Raw genomic sequence first — 21,123 nt, 5'->3', positions numbered from 1 at the left:
TCGAATGAAGGGCATCGTCTCTGAGACGAGCCTTTAGTACCATGCTCCTCTAGCGTTCCAGTCTCGTTTCGTCAATAATTCGTAACAACTGAAATATTGACGAAATTAGGCGAGTTTTATTTTTGATGAGGACAATTAAATATGGCGTCCAGGGAAAGGGCCGGCTACCTCTCAGCGTGAAAGTTTCATACCTAGTGGTAATGGTAGTTTTTACTTGTCTGGGGTTCGATAAGTCGATCCACAGTCCTCTGGTCACCAGGGGCGTCTCTATGCTGCATAGACTATGCAGTACCATTTACCACCAACTTATAAGCTGTGCTCCAACTGACTCTCAACAAGATTAACAAGATTCGGACTATTCGGAAAAACTAAATTTTCAAATTAAGGGGGTAGAAACAGCTTTTTTCCGAAAAAGGCGATTTTTGACCGGTGTTACAGACAAAAGAATCTTTTATTTTCAAATTTTCTCTTCAGGTTTAGATAGAAACATCTTAGATCTAGGAGCATCTCCCTCAAAATTTTTTTTAGTCATCAATTTTTTGAGTAAGCTGGCTAAGAAGCAACTCATCTCTCCGAAATTCTCGATTTTCGCCACTTTTCAAACACGAATATCTCGAGTCAGCTGATAGTTAAACAAATTTCATTCATAGTTTTGTGAACCTCAACCTCTTTTCTAGGAGCATTTATGAGGAATAACCGTTAACATAAATAAATCTAACGGTTTCTTTTATGTAGCTACAGTCCAAAATCGAGAAAGCTGTTTCTACCCCCTTAATCAGAGAGTTTATACTTTTGACCATAAGGGTTCGACGTGTTTGAGCCCTACACTAGTATCTGTAAATAAACTAAGCTGCCTAGAATACCGTAGAAGCAGTTTTACAGACAATTATATTCAGAATATAACTGCGACAAAAAGAAGCTAAAAAAGACAGTCGTCTGTATGGCTTAGTGGTTGCATGTGCAACCTTTTATTGAGATTGTTCATGTGAATATAATTGGTCAAGACAGTCGTCTTCACGGACAATACGGATGCATGAATAATTTGATATTTCTTCCTAATGCGTATACATATATCGCCTTTAATAGAACTAAATGTCAATAAGAATATATTTCAATAAATCTTAACTCGGCCCGTCAAGTTCTGATGAGTTCTACAAAATATCTGTCGTTGGGACAAGTGTCCTCCACGGGGAAATAAGGCGCTGTTGCGTAAATGTGGCGAAAATATTATATGCTCCTTCATATGATGAAATCGGCGACGGGGCTCAGAGAAAAAAAGAAAATATCTCAAACTACCTCAGTACCTTCCTGTCTGATTCTACCTGTAACCTACTTGTTACAGGCATGATGAGTAGTATTCCTTCATGATTGTATCAAGGATACAGTATTTTGATTTCATCTGAAATCAACGAAGTTGAAGCGGAAATTTTGATTGTTACGCTAATACTCAAAATATTTTCATTAAACCGGATTAATGATAAATCGAAAACACACCATGTGGTCGGGACAAAATAATAAGCCCGGACGTCTCTTACTGAAGTGGAAATATTGTCTCGTATGCTTCTTTTTTTGTGCAAGTGGGATGCAGCGCCGCCCTTGAATTTGACATCGAATATAATCAAGCACAACTCCTGACTCTTCCATGATTTCAAAAGTCAATAAAACAAGAATTACTTGCCAAACGATGGTTAATATATGAAATGATTACATGTCATTTTGTAATCATTTGAACATAAGGATCGGGGACAACTCTTGTCTTATCGACCGTCGATCGAGGGCGCATTAAGGCGCTGTAACCACATAAAAGCGAGTCGAAAAGTAAATATTGGTATAGTTTATAAGTTTAATACAAATAATAAAACATGCTCCCCACGATGACTCTAAGGATGATGATTCCTTTAATGACCCGCTTGGTGTTCGCAAAAGTTGACTTGGAAAAGTCGATCCAGGCGATTCTCGCATGCGGCGACATCTTAGGCCTTGAGACCAATGGCCATGTTCCCAAAATTTGCTACGAGACTCTTTTTGGATTCACTCCAGATGCGGACTCTGGAATTCGACGAGCAAGACGCAGTCATGTTTTGCTTTTTCCATCATCCAAAAAACAGATGTGTAGCGCTGAATGCAAACGCTATGAGCGTTTCTTGAGAATCGATGTAAACACTATTAATAAAAAATGTAGCTAAAATATATTTGAAGGTGATTGAGAAGTATACGAGCTACTCTTTATCAAACTGGCTCACCAATGATGTCAAAAAAGCTGAAAAAATCATTGACATCGGAACATGCGCCGGAACATGTCAATCAACATTTCATCATCGACAAGTCCACAATCAGATAGGGTAAGCTTCATTTTTCTAACAAAAACAGTTTCTGAAACCGGAATTAAGGTTGGTTCAGCACAGCTGCTTTGCCGTTACAGACCCCACGAAGTATTTGCGATTCATTGCAGACTCCAACAGCGACGAGCACAAGTTCCTCGACCATCTTATTGTTAAAGACTGCATCTGCGGAAGGCCATCTCAAATCAAGTGTGGCAATTTTTAGGGAAAACAGGCTGTTTTTCCGCGATGCCTTTTTCACCGCTTCTATGTGCCTCCATTCCTCTAGTCCTGTTCTTACTGCCTCCCACTTTTACTTCTTCCTTCCTCGTTGATGTTTAGTGCCTCCTTTTCCTTTTTGCACTGATGCCTTTTACCCTTTCTACGTGCCTCCATATTTCCGCCCTAAAGGTTATTTTGCGCAGTATTGATTTATTTTACCAGCTTTCTTTTCGATATAAAAGTTCGTACGTAAATAGGATTTTCTTTTCTTTCATCCGAAAATCCCTTCTCGATTTTTTCATATTTTCGTCAAGTTATATCTGCACTCATTGACTTTATTTTGTTTTCATCTTTCTTTTCGATTTGATTGTCAAAAAAATTGAGAATAAAAACATATGTGTTGGAAACTCTAGTTTTTTCTAATATCTTCATATCAGAAAGGCATGAAATGTGTCATAAAGTCAACAATCCTTCTTCTGTTTATCAAAGTGAACGCCCTGCATTGGAAATTTCGTACTTTATAAGTACAGTCTGTAGAGAGATGTTGAAAAGAATCACGCGAACGACATATAGGAATTGTGTTCCTTATCTCATGTCTCTTAGACGTTGTTTTCGTTTTGAATGTACCAAATGGAGCAACGGATAATATTCTTATTGAATAATCCTCTCCGCCTCAAATCTCGGAATAATAAGGAGCACAGATTAAGGCGCGCCGCCAGCAATTATGTTCCGATTGAGGACAAGATGTTCGGAGTCAGCGAGGAACAAATTGATCTTAGGAACTGACTTGCTGAAAAGCTTACTAGCTTGATTTATACTGTATAAATTATACAGCAGATTGAAATTTATACAGCATTAAAAATAGATTGAGCTAGCGGCCAACTGCTACTAGCTAAGCCACACTGAGATACCAATTTCGAAAATTTTTCGAAAGCGAGCTTCCCGAGTCCTTATTGCGCGATGTTGACAAAAATGACGACTTTCCCGGCTTCAGGGATTTTATGAAAACGATGGGCAAAATGGGACTCAATGGTCCGGGCATCTCAGAAGAATATGGAGGAAGTGGCCCGATGGAGCTCTTGTCTGCCGCGATAATTGCTGAGGAATTGAGCAGAAAGTCTGCGTCAATCTCTATGTCTTACGGGAAAGTGTCTATTATTCTAGTAGAGTAGAGAAAATAGAAATAATATTGACATTTTAACAGAGCTCATAACGCACTTAATATCCGTGTTCTTGATGCAAATGGAACTCATGAACAAAAATTGAAATTTCTACCCGGTGAGTTCCGGCATTATTTCCGAGTTTCTCTTGATTAATGCTTTAGATTTGATCTCTGGGGAAAAGATAGGCGCTCTTTCCATGACCGAGCCAAGTGCTGGATCTGATGTGATGAGTATGAGGACTACTGCTGTTCAGCCAGCGGGCAAAGATTACTACGTCTTGAACGGGAACAAGTACTGGATCACAAACGGACCCATCTGCGATACTCTTATCTGCTACGCCAAGACCGATCCATCTTCAAATGCGGGGAATTCCATCACTGCGTTTATAATCGACACCGGAACGGCTTTTTCTCGGAACGGGCTGTGACCCGTAGCGCTTGAATTTTCTAAAACAAGCATGCTCGCTCATCCAGAATCTTTTACCTCGAGTGAGCCAGTTCGAACCAAAAACCGATAAAAGAAACTGAAGGATTTACTGCCAATCATATTCCCGACAAAATGGGCATGCGAGGCTCTCCCACCGGTGATCTTCATTTCGACAACGTAAAGGTCCCGAAAGAAAACATTCTTCTGGGCGAAGGGGCAGGAGCTTTTGTTCTGATGCGAGGCTTGAATGTTGAAAGACTGCTGGGCTCAGCAATGCCCGTTGGTATTATGCAAGCTGTGATTGATCAGTCCTTTCCTTATGCTCACGAAAGGAAGCAGTTCGGGCGCCCGATCGGCAAGTTTCAACTAATGCAAGGAAAAATGGCCGAGATGTATTCGTCGCTCTCCGCCTGTCGAGCTTATCTTTACAGTATGCTAAAGAGTGCCGATCAAGATCCAGAAGACAAGGTTACAAAACATTTTTATCAAATAAACTTAGTCATTTTGACCTTCTTTGACAGCAATTACGAACCACGAGTGCGCCTCCCTCATCATGTTTGTCTCCGATACATGCACAAAAGTTGCCCTAGAAGGCATTCAAATCCTTGGTGGTAACGGTTACGTGAACGACTATCCTGTGAACAGATACATGAGAGATGCAAAACTAATGGAAATCGGTGCAGGAACGACTGAGGTCCGTAAAATTATTCTCGGTAGATACTTCAACGATTACTTTCTTGACTGATTGAAATATAAAATGTATTTTTGATGCCTGTATTTATAGAAATAAGAGAGAATATAATACAGTAGCACTCATAGTAAGCAGAAAATTAAAAAAAGAGTCCATCTTGATAAGCAGTCAGTGAGGCGCAAAGAGGTCGAACCAAATTTGAGGAATTTTACTCACTCAAGCGTCCCCATTCCCCTCTACCTCCGCCACCACCGTTCGCTCAAGCGAATCGAGCAGTGGTATAAAACCTCGAGAGTTTATCGAAATGCATCAACCATCGCTTCTAAGCCTTCCAACAAAAAACTCTTTTTCGCTCGCTAGAATTTCTTTTTGAAAAAGAAAGAGAAAAATGAAACTTTTCGGCGGTCTCACCCTTGTCGCTGGTCTTGCTTCTGCTGCCTGCCCCACTGGCTGGACAGACCCCACTGGCAGCGGTAGCTGCGAGCCTGGTACAGGCTTCTCTTTCATCTGCAATGATGATGGAACTGTTTCCATTGAAGCCGATATGGAGCATTTCTTCGACGCGATGCCTGCCGATTTAGCTGCCAATGTAGCGACCTTGATCGTAGCCGCCGGCTGGACTCACGAAAACAACGACTACTTCTCTATAACGGATGACCTCACCATGAGCCAAACTTCATCCACCGAAATTACCGGCACATACACCGTTGCAGGCCAACAGACTTGGGCTCAACGTACGCTCGGCACTGGAAATGAAGTCATCGATGTCGCTAGGGCTCTCTCTTTCGACATTACATGCACTTACGATACCGAATTCTCCATTAACGTCGGCAACGTTGGCATCGCCGCTTCTGAGACATTCGATGGATATTCTGACTCCAACACCAATACTTTGGTCACTGCCGAACTCCAAGACAATGCGGGCTCTACCGCAAGCACCTGGGTGCTTGGCGAAACAGTCAATGTCGTGTTCACAGGACCTACCTGGGCTTTCCTCACAGTCAAAGATTGCGTCGCCTATTCCGAAAACTCATACACCAACAATCCAATCACCATCACTTATGGAGAGTGCGTTCAAGAAGCTGTCGGCGCTTCGGTCACGGCTGACTCGACTTACAGCAAGCTTACCACCGGAATTTCTTTCGAGGCCTTCAAGTACAACGCGAACGACGAGACTGCTTACCTCCAATGCAACGTACTCATCGGCCTCGAAAACGACAGTGGTCTTGCATCAGCGGCGTTGGACAGCGACTTTGACGGCGCAGTTGATACGATCAATACCGCTGGCGGAACTGTCGAAAGCAACGCCCTGACTTGCTAAACTCGAATCCGACTCGCAAAACGAAGAATTCGTACAAAAATCTCTTTCCGAAACATGTTTACATTTTCTCATTGGGAGAAAACCTACTCTCAGTGCCATTCGTTCTCTCTCATTTCTATCAATAAAACATCAAAAAAAATGCTTAAGTCTTCTGTGTTTATTTAAGTGATAGTTTTTTTAAGTCAGGGAATCATGAGGCAATTGCCTGGCTAAATGTCTGTTAACTCCTTTTCCGTTGCTTCTCGGTCCGAACTTCTTTAGTTTTAAAAGCAATTGATACGATTTCATTATGCAGTTTGAAGTGAACGTATTTCCGATGTGAAATTGAATATTGCTGCACCATTCTTTCGCAATAATCTTTAAAATGCTCCGTGATATACGATTGTTACTTTGTAGTTTACATTTTTGATCATTTTCTTGAATAAGCTCTCGAGCAAGAAATTGCGACTTCTTGTAAAGTTTTTGGACCACATCGTCGAGAATCGTCTCATCCATGCATTTCTCCAGATTCATCGAGTAGATCATTTTATAAGTCATTTCTATCATTTCAAGCGACATTTTATGGTAGACCGGCATTCCAGCCAAATAGCAGGTCGTATTCAAGTTCGCAGCATCGAGGTAAACTAACGTTTTGGATTTCTAATAATTTGAATTTCGAAATTTTCAAAAAATGAGACATTAAAATTGAACCCATTCTTGATTCATTAGGCCAATATACATCAGATGATCATGTGTGAGATGGTCATCAAGAGCCGCTCTTTCTAGGACCATTCCGACCCAGACATCGTCAATCGGAAAAGCTGGTGTTTCTCGCGCTTTTGGTCCAATTTGAGACAGAGCTTTATTTGTCATTACAAAAAGGGCACCAGAAAAGTATCTCGGATATGACCCAAAAGCGTCGGAGTAAAACGAATTCGGAATAAAATACTTGCTCAGTGGGTCGCGGTAAGGCTTTGCGCCGATCACCATACTTCCGAACATCTCAATCGGTGATTTGAAACTGATCAACTGGCCCGCTGGCATCTGTCTGTACGTTCCAGTGACGTTACGATTCGGGTCGAAGATATTCTTCACGATTAGGCGCTGGATGACTTTTGGATTCAAGTAGATATCGTCGTCTCCTTTGATTATAAAATTTGCAAAGGAGCAGTGGTTTTCGAAGAAGTTTATGAGTTGATGATCTTTTTGGTCTACGAAAATCATATTCTCTCTTGGCAAACGAGTTTCCTAGACTTTCCTTTATTCGTAAGATTAAACAAATCTTCGTTGAAATCCCACTGTAAAATATCCTCGTTTCTCTCTGCTTCCTCTTTGATATCAACTCCAGAGGTGCTTCCAATCAGAAATATAGTCTTTAGTTGAATCGGGACTTTACCGAGAATTGTATTAGTCCAGTATCTAGCTGAATTATACAATTTTTAAAACAATCATTCAGTCGAACCTCGACTCCATGTTCTTCGAATAAGATTCCGCTTTTCTAGCGCCGATGGGTGAGACTTCACGCCGATCAGAATCGTTGTTTGATTGAAATTCGCAACTTTGGTACAATTCGTTGGCGTATGAAGAACTGGCCAGGAATAGCCGAATTCAAAGTTTAAAAAGGCATTTAGATGCTCTAGCGGCTGCTCGAACTTGCCATTTTCAAAGTTGAAAAAACTTCTATGAAAAAAATCAATCCCAAATGACAAAAAAAAGAACTCACCGTGTATCTTCATGGTCTCTCATTATCTCTTTAGCGATTCTTGGAGCATTGTCCTTCGGGATCGTCTGAGTCTGACTCGATATACAGTCGACGAACAGAGTAAAAATTCCATATATAAATAGAAGTGCTCCAAAATACTGCCTGAAATTCTTAAAAATGGAAAATTTAAACATTTTGAAAAGTTCAGGTGAGTATAATCAAAGGAAGCATCTTTTACTGAGGCCGGTCAAATTCGCTGACATTTGAAAAAATCGCGATTCTAATTTGGAATCTATTTTAATGACTAATAACAAAATGGTTGATAAACAAGGAAATTAATAAATACGCAAATAAATTATATGAAAATAAAACACATATGACTAGAACAATCACGAGCAGCGTGTATAGTTGTTATGAAACGAATTTTTCCTCTTCACACACTACCGCAACCGCGCTCAAATCTAAACAAAGTCGAACAAATTATTTCTCTGGCGAATTGTCGCACCTTCGCGGGCCATTCTGTGCTGCAGAATCTTCAAGAGTGGGTAAATTTTGAAAGTTGAAGAGAGAACGTAAAAAGAAGAAGGGCGATGAAGCTGTTAGTTTTATTTGCGGCTGCTTTTGCCGGAAGGATATCCCTTTCTGACGACACCACTACTACCAAAATTGAAAGTACTACGACGGTTGCATCAACGAGTACTGCTTCAACCACGACAGCCTCAACTACTACGACAACACAGTCGACAACAACTGTTTCCACGACTACAACCACAGCCTCGACCACCACTTCAACGACAACTGTCCCTACAACAACAACCACAAAAGAAACAACAACGACTACAAAGGCGACAACGACTACAACTGCTTCAACAACAACCACAACTGCGTCAACAACAACCACAACTGCACCAACAACAACCACAACTGCACCAACAACAACCACCAAGCCCACAACAACAACCACCCCACCAACAACTACAACAACCGCAAACACCACCACCACCGAAGCTCCAACAACGACAACCGCCACAACAACTACTCTCGCTCCCTGTCCAGCAGTTCCAGCTTTACCAGCAAATCAGACCTGGGTAGCCCAAGATTCAACAAACACAACTCAATTCATCGCAAACGCTTCTTTCCGCGTTTGGACTAAATTCGAATACGCGCCCCACAAAGGATATTGCCCAGGCGCCCTCGACTTCGCAGATACCAAAAAAGTAACAGCCAAGCACTTGATTCTCGATGGCGATGAGTGGGTATCCGTGATGTTCAACGAAACCGCGGGCAACAAAACGAAAGAAATGGAACTCGTCTTGAAGAATAACGGGTAAGAAAACATCAAAAATACGCAGAATCAAAAAGTGTTCAGCGTGGACTACTTTGTACAAAACGTTTCCGTCACCTTTTCGTGGAATAACTTCGAAGGATCAAACGACACAACTAAGAAAACAATTCGGTAAATTTTCTTTTCCAAAAATATTTGACGGCCCAAATTAGAAATGACAAAATCCACGGATACCCAGTTCCCGCTGGAAAAGCTTACAACTGCCAAGCTGCGGCGGAAGTTCAGTTAGCGACTGAAGAAAAGCAAATTCAAGGTGAAAAGACTCATTTTCCTTTTTTTCTGATTTTTGTAGGTTTGAAGATCCAGCCAGCAATTTGGGAAGCATTCTCCGACTTCGGAAATCGCACTGTCGTCAACAACACCGATGAATGCCTTTTTGATTTCAACGACGTCACACCCGAAAGTAACGAAGCATAAAAAAGAATCACGTGTGTATTAAGGGTCAAGAGGTCAGCTGGAACATTACCGTGACTGATGGGAAGAATACCACAGTGTGCGGCAAACTGGCGATGAGCACCCTCGTTAATGTCAATTATACTTCGATTCTAGGCGAGGTAAGCTGATTAAAAACATGTTGATTGAAAGTGGGATAGGGCGAATATCAATGTCAATTCAAGAACGACCCGTGACATGCGCTTATAAGAAGATAAGCGACTCGATGTCGGAAGGTTCTTTTGTCACGTGATTTCATGCTTCCATTGATCACCTGAGCTTGAAATTCAATTTTCATGTGCCTAATTGAAATACTTACTAATTCTTTACATAATAAAAAGGAAGCTACTTCGAGAAACTCGAAAACATTTGTTGAAATAAAATTTCATCAGAGCCGAGCGGATTTGTCTTGCCGTCTTCAGCTTGCCAAACTTGCCGGCAAAAAATGAAATAGAAAAGTAACAATTTCTTAAAATTTCAGGACATGGTCGCCAATTTCGCCATTTCAAACACAACCGAAATCACCCACAGCATGAGCAAGACTTGCAGCAACGACTCGTTGAGCGTCACATTCTGGATCAAAGAGCTCGACTTCAACGCGGCAAATATCACCATGGACTTTACCACCAATACAAATGGAACATTTTGGTCGCTTTCGCATGCGACTCTCAGCTACCCGTGAGTCCATGAAATCAGCAACGTAAAAAAAAAGTCACAAATGATTAAAATCAGCGTTTTGTTCGCTCACACGGACGATTAGCCACCATCTTATCCAAGTTTATCCAAAATTTCCCATATTCTAATCCCGATGAAATTCTTGCTAATCCGCGAAGAAGAAAATTACCGGATGTACTTTTTTCCCACCAAAAAGAGCAAGAAAAACAAGTTCTTTTGTAAAATTTGTTAATAGGTTTTTTGTTAAAAAAACTAAAAAATATCAACTTCAACCTGCCAAGGTGTCGAAAAATCACTTAATCCCTCGTTTGTAGTAACGGCGGAAATCCCCTCTTCCCAAACACGAACGTCCACGCCGGTGTGACGACGATATCTTCAAACGCGACGCTTTTCAACACAACCTACGGAAGTGCATTTATGGTAAGGCATAATCCCGACTGATCCCTTCCGCTCCACGGGCCTTGAGATTAGCGTTATCAATGGTGCATAGCTCCAGATATGCATTTATGATAATGAGAAAGCGTGGATGAAAGAGCGCCAGATTTACGGTTCTGGAATCTTGCCAGGAATTACAAATTTTCTTGGAATTTTTTCGAGACAATCCCACTTTTACCGCGCTATCAATACAAACCGGCCGGTTGATGAAACAATCCAAGAGCGGTATTCTTCCTCAATTAGCCTATCGCTATTTTTCCAAAACAACTTGAAAGCCGCCAAGCAGGCTGAACCCCTCGAAGATGACCTTCAAGGCTAAAAATCGAGCGTTGATGGTTCTTTTTTGATTTTTTGAAGGTTCTATTGTCTTCTTTTTGGGCAGTTTGTATATTTTGCCAACAACTGGCCGGGCATCGAGATGTTGTCTTAGCCCGTTTATAGGCTTGAGCAAACAACTCCAAGCTCCATCCGAATTTGCGGCCTGCTGATCCCAGCGATTGTTTGCAAAGTGCTTGCTTATTATGGCTTTTTAAAAGTTTGATGGGGGATCATTTTTTATGATAGTTTTGAATTTAAGAAATATTTATTTTTCAAATTAAAATTTGAATTTAATATTCTTTCAGTAGAATGAGCAGGTGGTTAGTTATTTTGTCGATTGAGATTTTCGCGGAACCGAATCCTATTTGTGCACTTTCGCCTCTCGTCCTAAGCCTGTAAAAATATTTAGTGCCACGATAAACACTGGATCAACGCTACTGACACGTGGTACATGCAGATCGAAGATGTCACAATCCAACCGTTCAATCTCACTAACCAGGATTATGGATGAATGGGCAGAAATTGGCAATTCCGTGAAAATCCCCTTCTCTCATTCAGAATTTCGCCTTTTTGTCCTGCGATTTCATACTTTTTCATCCCGTCAATTGGGTTAATTTACGCATTACAGGTTACAGTTAATTGAAAATTTACGAGCAAGGCTGAGAAGTTGCGTAAAATAAGGTCAAGGCTAAATTGACCTCAGCCCATTTTGTTCAAAAAACCCAACTCGTTCTTCATCCTCAAAAAGTGCGTTTGAAGACTGCAAAGAAGATATGAAAGACGACTGGCTTATTCCCGTCATTGTCGGTTCCGTCCTTGGCGGGCTCGTCATCGTCGTAGTCGTTGCGTACATCATTGGCCGAAGAAGACAGATCGAAGACGAAAACCAAGAATCCGTTGAAAATCAAAACTACGACGATTAAAATTCAAATTTTCCTGAATAAAAAAAAGTAATTGCTGAAACTGTAAAAAGAGCTTTCTATTAAATTACTGAATATAACATAATACCGCGATTGGCAGTCCTGACTGACTGAAAAGAGCTTGACGTTACAATTCTCCATGCTAAAAACATAGGAGATTTGTAACGTAGATTGCGTAGGCGTCACTGGTTTGACGGAACTCTCAAAGAAGAGACACTAGAGTCAAATTTTAATTGGTTGATTAGCTATTTCACTCGAAAATCAGAATCAGTCAGTCAGAAATGCCAATCGCGGTATTAAATTATTTTTCAAATATATAAGTCAGTGTTCTTTTCAAAGGGATGGTCAAATAAAAGTCTTTTATTGTAAAAACCTGAGTCAGGTTTCTGAAAAGTCCAGAGTAAAAGCAGCTTTCTGACAAAGCTCTATGATTGTCCTGGCTCACTGTTTTTTTTTTTTTTCATCAGGAAAAACAAGTGATGATAAAAAGAATTACCGCGAAGAACACGAAAATGGGGAGAGATCAAGGTCGGTGTGCGCATCTGACCCTCGCCGAGCGCTTGAGCTCGAGCTGGCCTGGCCGAGCTGACAAAGTTATTGGCTCCGCGGCGTCCAATGATCCACGATTCGCGCGGTTTTCAACGACGCAGTGAATAACTCCCGAACAAGCGGATCATCTCCACCGCTGATTCATCGCTTCTTTCACTGTAATCTTGCGTAAAAACTCATCGCGCGAATTCTAGAGAAGTGAACTTTTCCTGAAAATCTAGAAGAATTTTCGTTTTAGAGAAAATTTTAGTGGCTAAAAATCAATTGTCGAAAAACACTATAATTTCTCTATCAGTCGCAAAATTACTGGCGTAAAATTTTTAGGCTAGAAAATTCACGCCCGTCTCGAATCTGAAAATTTGCGATGACCCCGATTTCCAGCCTCTGGCAGGAAATTTCTAAATTTTGCCATTATTTTTTCGCGACCCCTTCGCACGATGATAAACATTGATAGGGCAGCTAGGAGGGCTCCTGGGGTGAGATTTTTAGTTTTGATAAGGATTGGAATGCATTTTTTGACCTATTTGCATACGAAACGGAGAGAGAATTTTTGTTCGGTTTTTCAAAGTCTGTAAATAAAAGTCAGCATTCAACAGTTATTATAGTACTGTATATGAATGACTATCATTTTTCATCATTATTCTCTTCGCTTGTTACATTATCTTTTTTGAAAATTGAAAAGAAGAACATCATAAGTAAAATTTTGTTTATATATTTCTGGATTTAATTTATTCAACTCTATCGACCTATTCTACAGAGCCTTGTCATTTTCTGTAAAGCGTAGCGGTACGCTCTTGAATATCTGATCACCCTTCCAACATTCTGGCTCACTTCAGTTACCGATCTAACCTTACTTTAACTACACATAAGAGTGTACCTAAGAACCGAGAATCTACAATATTACTTGAATCCGTCCTGCACCATGTTTTTATAATTGGCTGCATACTCGCTTCTTGAAATTAGCTGCTGCGTTGCTTGTTTTTTCGCGGAAGGTCGGGTGATGGTCAGCTGGTGGTGCATCTGCGCGCCTCCGCCCGATCCGGCATAATTCGGTGGTCGGACAGGAGGACCTACGGAGCCCTTAGGCGCCCCGTCGCGGCCACTCTGGGCAGCATAACGCGCCCCATTGGCCTCCCAGTGTTACTGCCACCAAAAAAGCCACGGAAGTTTTTAAAGAAAAATTCGAATTTCAAAACTCAACTAAATCGTTTTCTCCTTTTCAGAAAATCGAAAAACGAGAGATTTGATATTGTGAAAATGTTATAACAGAGATTGAAAAGAAAAAAACAAAACGAAGGAAGATACGTCAGTAGATTAACAGATACAGTATCCAGACAATCATTCCCGAATCATGGCTACCCAGACGAAAGTTGTTTATTATATCGGCGACGAAGATACGCCCTATCTCGTTAAGGTACGTCTATTCGCTTTTAAGGGGGTAGAACTAGGTTTTTCGAAAATAGCCGATTCTAGGCCGGCGCTCAAAGCCAGGAGAGCTTAGATTTTCAAATTCTCTCTTCGGCTGAAGATAAAACAAACTTAGATCTAACAAAATTTTTCTTAAAAATTTTTTTCGTCAACACATTTTGGCGTTAGAGAGCGAAACGTCAACCCACCTCTTCGAAAATCGCAATTTTAGCGTATTCGCGTCCTCAAATTTCTCGAGTCACGTGACTAGCCAAATTTTTTAAATCTCATTTTAAGATAGTTTAACCCTTTTTCTAGCAACATCTATGAGGAAATTTCGTTAGCATAAGTAAAAACAGGTCTTTCTTATTTAAAGTGCATCTCGAAAATCACGGTTTTTCGAAAAATCTAGTTCTACCCCCTTAAAGTCCGGTTTGTAAGGTTAATTGATGTATTTTTATGATGTTTTCTGTTTGATCCGCTGTCAAATGATCAAAGAATTCGATCCTCCTCGGAGGAGAAAGAAATGATGCGTTTTCCACTTGATCGAGCTTGTGAAAAACTTTCGACTTTCGCGATTTTGAAAACCTTGAAGACTTTTCTTTGATTGATTGATTGACGGGAAAGAAACTCGCCCCTCGGTCGTCCTGACAACTTTCTTTCTTTTCTTAAAAATGATGCGGATCAAAATGAAGCTCGACAATGCTTTTTTCGTACAGTTTTTAGTACAGGAAACTTTGTGGTCATTTTTGGGCACAAAAGAGAGTTTGCCAGAATGATCATCTTCACAATAAACGATTAAGGCTCTCACAATAGATACCTGGGTCTTGAGATATCGTTTAGGAGTCCCTAATTGATCATTTAAATCACGCAAGTCCCTTTTGTACCAAAAAAGAAAGCACTTCTTGTATGAGAAAGTGATTGAGATTGGAGTACTTTCTCATGCCCAAGTTTTGACGTTTTGAGAATTTTGGAAATTCAGTGTATTGATTTTTGTTTTTAGGTTCCAGTGGCTAAGGAGGCCATCACTTTTGCGGATTTCAAAAAATGCATCAACAAGAGCAACTACAAGTTCTTCTTTCAATCCTACGACGAAGATTTCGGCCTCGTAAAGGAGGAGATTTCTGACGACAAGGCGATCCTACCGCAAACGCAAGAAGGAAAAATTGTTTGTTTCCTCACTCCTTGCGAAAAGGTAATTTTTGAAAACATCCGAAATCGATCGAATTCTGAGGATTTTAAAAACCGGCTGGTCGAGAGTCCATTCGGCCACGGATGAATTCGCAGCCACTTGATTTCGCAGTTTCTTATCTCATATTTTCAGGAACCGGAAAAGAAAAAGCCAACCCCACCGGAGCGTGTAGATTCCACTGTGCGTCACCGACCCGATGGTAAGTCACAAAATTTGCGGCCCCCTGCTGCTGCCCTAAATACGGCGCCTAACTCGTATTTCCCACCACCCACCAGGGAACAGTACACAATGCCCGTGCAGCAACCCGGGTGATTGAGGGGTAGTCAGGTCCTAAATTTGCGCCTTAATTTATTCACGGGAAAAAGCGATTAGCATCATGCTTTCTCATTTAAATTTCCACGGTGATAAGAAACGCGCCCTTATCAATTCAAACAGGCCAAATAGGAGTCAGAGCTCGATTCTTTATTTGCAAAATGATCATAAAAATAAACAATCTTATCGCCTGGCACTTCCTGTCCTCGCTCAAGTGCTCCAGTCAAAGTAGCAGAAAGAGCAAGAAAGAGTCGAGTTCTGACAAGCACAAATTTCAAAAATGTTCCTTCGTAAAGCCCTCTTCAAACAGATCACGCAATTCTACGTAGAGAGACTTAACTTGACATTTATTCCTTCAGAATTTATCGCGCCGCCTCCACCGCGATCCCACGGCTCTGGTTCTAGCGGCTCTCGTCGCGCTAGAAGACCACCTCCAATGGCGGATCGTTTTGGCTCACAGAGCACGATCATGAGCTCAGAGCTCTCCGATAGAACAGCCTTCGACAGTGAATTTGATGATGCTTCCAGCATTGCGTAAGTCTCCCCTTTTCATTTCATCCCCTAAATTGTTCTCTTTAGTTACAGTACAGTCACAGACATGTCGAGTGTTTCACGTCAGCGTCGCCCCCGCCGCCAAGTCCGTCGGAAGAAACGACCAACCAAGCTTGACGATACGGTAAGTCAATAATGACAGCCACTCCGTATTAGAACAGCAGAGCGCGGAAATTGAACGCATCGATTGTCCCGTAAAGAATTGCGTTCCCGGAGTCAATCAAATCTCAGACGCCATCTGTCTACTCGCCACAAATGTCTATTAACATTTTCCTTTTCAGACGTCAAACTACTCCTCTTCCGTGACGGACTCGACGATGTCGCTCAATGTGATGACAGTAGAACTCGATCTAGAAAAACATAAGTTCTTGGGCATCTCAATCGTCGGGCAGAATAACGAGTCTGGCGACGGTGGAATCTACATTGGCTCAATTATGAAAGGCGGTGCTGTTGCTGCCGATGGCCGAATCGAAGCCGGAGACATGTTACTGCAAGTCAACGATGTTAACTTTGAGGAAATGACGAACAACGAAGCGGTCGATTTCTTGCGCAAAGTGGTCAACGACCCGAGCAAGAAGATAACGCTGATGATTGCCAAGTGCTGGGACCCGTCCCCTACCCCGCATCACAACTCCCTGCCTCGCAACAATCTCAACGAGCCGATAAGACCCATCGATCCAGCGGCCTGGGTCGCCAGTCAGCAGGGCTACGGCGGCGATCACAGATACGATAGCATGTCGCAACTGACGGAAACGAGCTCAGACACGTTCGCTTCGTCGCTTCCAGAGGCTGACCAACTCAACTATCCCCATTTCAATAGGATCCAATTAACTATTCATTCCGGTAAAAACGTCTTTCTTTGAATGAATTTTTCAATTTTTTCTTTTAGAAATGTCCACTGTAGTGCGAATGATGCGCTTTCCCAACTCTGGCCTGGACATCAAGGATCGCCAATGGCTCAAGATCACGATTCCGATGGCGTTTATTGGCTCTGAACTTGTTGATTGGCTACACTCGAAGGTCGAAGGTCTCCAGGATCGACGGGACGCGCGCAAGTACGCAAGCTCAATGCTCAAGGCGAACTACATCAAGCACACGGTCAACAAGACCAGTTTTTCCGAACAGTGCTACTATGTCTTTGGTGATCAAAACAACGTACCAAGTTTGCCAAGAGGTGAGTCAGTGACCTTTCTTTCGCTCCTTATAACTTTTGCTTCTCAGAAATGGTCAACATGAGTTTGACTGATTCCAACTCCGATATATCTACTGATACTTGTCGATCAATGGGCGCACTTCCTCGAGCTAGACCAAGCACACCTAACCAGTATTACCACCAAGACTATGACAGTAAGTCGGAAATCCTTCCTACTCCTCTAACTTTCTTTTAGCCATGTCTATTGCCTCCAGCTCCGTTATGTCCTCCGTCTCGCAAATGTCCGTTCGGGATAGAATAGTCGCTCAAGTCGGCGCCGCCCAGCGCCAGAAACAAATCGAAGACGATAATATTTCCATGTCCAGCGCATCTACGATATCAAGAGTTCGATCCGCGATTGTTTAAATTGAAAAACCTGTATCTTCCACTTTTTAAATCTTTTAACTTTGAAACATATTGTACAAACTATTCCTTTATTACTTAAAGTATAATGTCCTATTCTGTAAATACACCACACATATTAACCGAAAAAATCTTAACATTCGATTCTAATATCTATTCCATTTATCGATACTAAAAGCAGCTTGAGACGGCTTATCAATTATAAGTTGTAATTGTTTTTATCAGCAACTAGGTGGGTAAAGAGGGGAATGTTTGTCTATGATTGGCCTTTTCCGAAAATTGTGGACTTGATTCGCCACTACCCCCTCCCCATCCTCGCTGTCCATCAGCTTGCTCACTCTGGTTGATGTTAATCCGATGTCTTTACCGATGTAATTTACATCGGTATTTAAAGTCGAATAAAACTACAAAACGATCATTCCACTGAATAATAACAGCTTGAGATAACTAACTTTGATGTATTGTAAGTTCACGAAGATTAAATTATGTAATCAACGATAATCAGCAATAATGATCTGCCTAGTAATCGTGCATTTGTCATCTTCTCATAAAAATCATTATCAATTCGTTCAACAAATGATCAAAGAGTTCTCTTATTCTTCCTTTTTTACGAAAATCAACATGTTTCAATATCTGTCTGTAACCTACTGTAGCTTTTGAGGATTCCAGCAAATATATTATTCCTCCCTTTAGTGGAAGAAAAAACCGATAAGTGCATTCAACACCCAAGTGCATGAGATATTTTGTCTTGATCAATGATCCAGGTGATTTTTATGTTTCAACTTTTGCCTTTCACTTTTTGACCTTCCCATACTTTTTTGCATCCATATGAATAACATGTTTCATTGAATATTCAACAACGCTCCAAAAATCACCAAGCAAGTTCGTTCCATCTGAAGAATATTCGCAATTTGCAAGTTTTCGACTTTTTTCTTTATCAATTTTTCATTTCAGAAGATCGAAGTTGGGACTAAGCTTGTGAACAAGGTCTTGTAAAAGCGTGGTAGAAGCAGAAATCTTCCAATGGAGTAAAGTTTATGGATGAGGAACCAATGGACGATTTACTAGGAAATTGGTTAGAAATCATACTAAATGAAGTCTGAAATTCTTTTCCATGCTCAAGTTATCAGATCAGCTTCGATTCGATAATTAGCGGAATTACTTGAACCAAAAATGTAGACCAGGCAGTAGCGATCGCGAGAATACCGTCGACTGCAAGTAATCAGTCCCGACCTCAAGCCCGTCCCATCCAACTCCAATCCTCCCCAGCTCCCGGAACTCCAACAACGCAGCGGGTTCTTGTCAGGCCCCGTCCGCCCGGAACTAATGCCCCTTCTGGCCAGGCCCATCACCAGGGAGGAGGCCAGGGGACGGGAAGCGATGGAACTCCATCTCGGCCAAATCAGAACATAATCCTTGTCAATGGCCAAGGTACACGAGTTCAAAGAATTCCAGATGGAATGAACAAACACCGTTCAGTTTCCAATCTGAATGGGAGAACGATTCTTATACAGAATCCTCAACGATCTGGAAGCAATGTCCCCGGAAGTATTCGGGCTTCTCATTCCGATAGTCCGAATCAGCCGAATTCTGGGCATGGTCGTCCAATGATCAGACCGATTCGCGTTGTACAAAACTCTCAATCTCCAAATGTCGCTTCTGGCGGAAACGGCCGCCCGCTGCTGCCAATAAACAGGGGAACGCCCGTTCAGGGACAGAGGATAATTTCCGTAAGTTTATGACCTTTTTTCCATGATGGCTCATCTCCCACCGATACGGAATATTAACATTTTTTGACTCTCTAGAGAACACCCGTAAGTGCTGGTGGGACACCGAGCAATCCACCGAGGACGATCAGAGTTGTAAGAGTAGGAGGGGATGGAAATGGACCCGTCCGGCTTCAGCAAGTCTCTGGTACTCCTGGAGCGACGCCTAGGAGAATCATCTCACAGCATCCTCAAAGTACGATTACGCCGCAAAGACCACCACAAAATCCTGCCCGTGTTTCAGGTAACTTGATAAATTTTATCTCTCGTGTAAGATATTTCTAGTTCAATGCCATGAGCCGCAAGGAAGCAGACCTGGCTTTATTGTCCTCTCTTCGGATTCGGTTGATAACCTCCGAAGTACCTTTTCCCAGTTGCAGCGATGCTTTTCTACGTTATATACGGACATCTTGGAGATGGACGATGATCAACATGCCTTGATAAAGAAGTTGAAGGATATTTATCGAAAGGTATGTTCTACCTAATAGACATCGTGGTAAATCTTCGTAGTCCGATACGAACTACCGGAACTACCTCTCAAGAAATCCCCTCAAGATGCTGGACAACGTCAAGGCGACGCACAACGGAGTCGACTACATCCCCTTGGAGCAGTTTCTCCGGTCATCTGACGAGAACAGCCCTAGAAGCAACGCTGTTCAGCCGATCGTCATGCCAAGACAAAACCGATCACCTTCGAGCAATCCAAGGCCCATCGTGACGCGGATCGTGCAACAAGCGCCTCCAGATACTGGGCAAAGCGAAGTCGGCATCAAATTGCCAATGCCAGAAACGAAACTCAAAGTAGAACCCGTTAAGAAGACACCAATTTTTCTAAAGATGCAAGAAGATCAGAGGAATGTTACTGATGATCTTAATATTAATGGTAATGAAGCCGTTAAAATCCAATCGTCTGTTACCCTAACTATTTCTTACAGAACCTTTCTCGTCGATAGAAGACGCGACATCGCGCCTTCTCCCATTTCATTGTTTCTCCTACCCCGAAATCTCTAAAAGAGACGACCAACTATCAGAAGATGTTGTTCTGGAACCTTTATGCGAAAGAATACTCCATAGAAAGAGAAATCTGGAAGAGCAATTCAGAGAGCGTTTTCTAAAGGATACTCAGGATATGTCGTTTTGCGAAGATTTTCTGGTGAACAGGCTGTTTACGGAAAGTGAAGAGGCTGAAATGAAGGAAGAGAGGGAAAAGGCAAAGTTCAGAAAAGTACAAGCTAAAATTGTAAGTTTGCTTGTTTCCATTTCAATCATAAGCTGGGGCTTAAATTGACTGAATTTTGTAGCCAATAAGCAGAGCTACCAATGTAGCGCTATCAAACGGGCGTCCTGTAATGCGTATGATCACAATTCCATCATCAGGGAGTGGCACGCCGATCCAACCCGCGAATCTGAAAATCGCGAGCAGCCAGATCCGCGGGCATCAACAGCGGATCCACCCGAACATGAACGTCCAACCCATCACAAAATCCGATCCGAGCGCCCACATGCATCAAACAGTCAGTAGCGGTCAGCAACTGCCAGTGACGCCACACGCAGGCCCGACTGTAAACGGTGACTCTGGCTCCGACATACAAGCAGCCAATCAGTCTTACGTCAACGAGAACGAACAAGCGGTGCAAGGACTGCTTGACGAATTTTAGAAAAAAAAACAATTGATTTGATTCTATAAATAAAAGACAACCAACTATTTCCAGCGCGCATTCACGTCCAACGTGAGCATAAGAACTAACCCAGATTCTAGTTGATGATCAACAACGAAAAAATTCCATTCATACTTTTTCTTAATTTAAACTCTATTGTATATTGTGTCACTGACCGAACA

The 21,123-nt window shown here is 41.8% G+C and overlaps 5 protein-coding genes and 1 pseudogene across 6 annotated transcripts; all 6 read left to right on the top strand.

The window, feature by feature from the left end:
• Positions 1 to 1,886: 1,886 nt before the first annotated feature.
• Positions 1,887 to 2,753, top strand: LOC145712164 (uncharacterized). The gene is made up of 3 exons (XM_081789850.1): positions 1,887 to 2,156; positions 2,200 to 2,342; positions 2,391 to 2,753. Exons 1-3 carry the CDS (start codon positions 1,887 to 1,889, stop codon positions 2,545 to 2,547), a joined length of 570 nt encoding a protein of 189 aa, XP_081645976.1. The 3' UTR covers positions 2,548 to 2,753.
• Positions 2,754 to 3,451: 698 nt separating this feature from the next.
• Positions 3,452 to 4,590, top strand: LOC145702508 (uncharacterized). Its single transcript, XM_081779744.1, has 3 exons — positions 3,452 to 3,687; positions 3,748 to 3,821; positions 3,868 to 4,590. The coding sequence occupies exons 1-3, from the start codon at positions 3,545 to 3,547 to the stop codon at positions 4,131 to 4,133; spliced, it is 483 nt and encodes a 160-aa protein (XP_081635870.1). The 5' UTR covers positions 3,452 to 3,544; the 3' UTR covers positions 4,134 to 4,590.
• Positions 4,265 to 4,877, top strand: LOC145712163 (isovaleryl-CoA dehydrogenase, mitochondrial pseudogene; annotated as a pseudogene).
• Positions 4,878 to 8,299: 3,422 nt separating this feature from the next.
• On the top strand, positions 8,300 to 12,010 carry LOC145710932 (lysosome-associated membrane glycoprotein 1-like). Its single transcript, XM_081788645.1, has 9 exons — positions 8,300 to 9,152; positions 9,195 to 9,281; positions 9,323 to 9,423; positions 9,463 to 9,573; positions 9,618 to 9,724; positions 10,084 to 10,280; positions 10,592 to 10,697; positions 11,440 to 11,537; positions 11,779 to 12,010. The coding sequence occupies exons 1-9, from the start codon at positions 8,416 to 8,418 to the stop codon at positions 11,951 to 11,953; spliced, it is 1,719 nt and encodes a 572-aa protein (XP_081644771.1). The 5' UTR covers positions 8,300 to 8,415; the 3' UTR covers positions 11,954 to 12,010.
• Positions 12,011 to 13,651: 1,641 nt separating this feature from the next.
• Positions 13,652 to 18,442, top strand: LOC145702313 (segment polarity protein dishevelled homolog DVL-3-like). Its single transcript, XM_081779566.1, has 9 exons — positions 13,652 to 13,913; positions 14,910 to 15,101; positions 15,231 to 15,297; positions 15,770 to 15,944; positions 15,990 to 16,086; positions 16,244 to 16,805; positions 16,852 to 17,136; positions 17,184 to 17,309; positions 17,351 to 18,442. The coding sequence occupies exons 1-9, from the start codon at positions 13,851 to 13,853 to the stop codon at positions 17,518 to 17,520; spliced, it is 1,737 nt and encodes a 578-aa protein (XP_081635692.1). The 5' UTR covers positions 13,652 to 13,850; the 3' UTR covers positions 17,521 to 18,442.
• Positions 18,443 to 18,468: 26 nt separating this feature from the next.
• LOC145695844 (uncharacterized) lies at positions 18,469 to 21,122 on the top strand. Of its 2 annotated transcripts, XM_081772878.1 has the most exons (8): positions 18,469 to 18,585; positions 18,697 to 18,948; positions 18,997 to 19,247; positions 19,323 to 19,527; positions 19,569 to 19,753; positions 19,794 to 20,166; positions 20,219 to 20,523; positions 20,585 to 21,121. In XM_081772878.1, exons 1-8 carry the CDS (start codon positions 18,555 to 18,557, stop codon positions 20,939 to 20,941), a joined length of 1,959 nt encoding a protein of 652 aa, XP_081629004.1. In that variant the 5' UTR covers positions 18,469 to 18,554; the 3' UTR covers positions 20,942 to 21,121. The 2 variants fall into 2 exon arrangements, with proteins under 2 accessions (XP_081629004.1, XP_081629003.1); XM_081772877.1 differs by having other exon boundaries at positions 18,697 to 19,247; positions 20,585 to 21,122.
• Position 21,123: the final 1 nt, after the last annotated feature.

This window comes from Oikopleura dioica, chromosome 1 (genome assembly GCF_907165135.1).
Source record: "Oikopleura dioica chromosome 1, OKI2018_I68_1.0, whole genome shotgun sequence".
Taxonomy (NCBI): Eukaryota; Metazoa; Chordata; class Appendicularia; order Copelata; family Oikopleuridae; genus Oikopleura; species Oikopleura dioica.
Note: the sequence above shows the minus strand (reverse complement) of the source record. Positions and strands in the feature narration are given on the sequence as shown.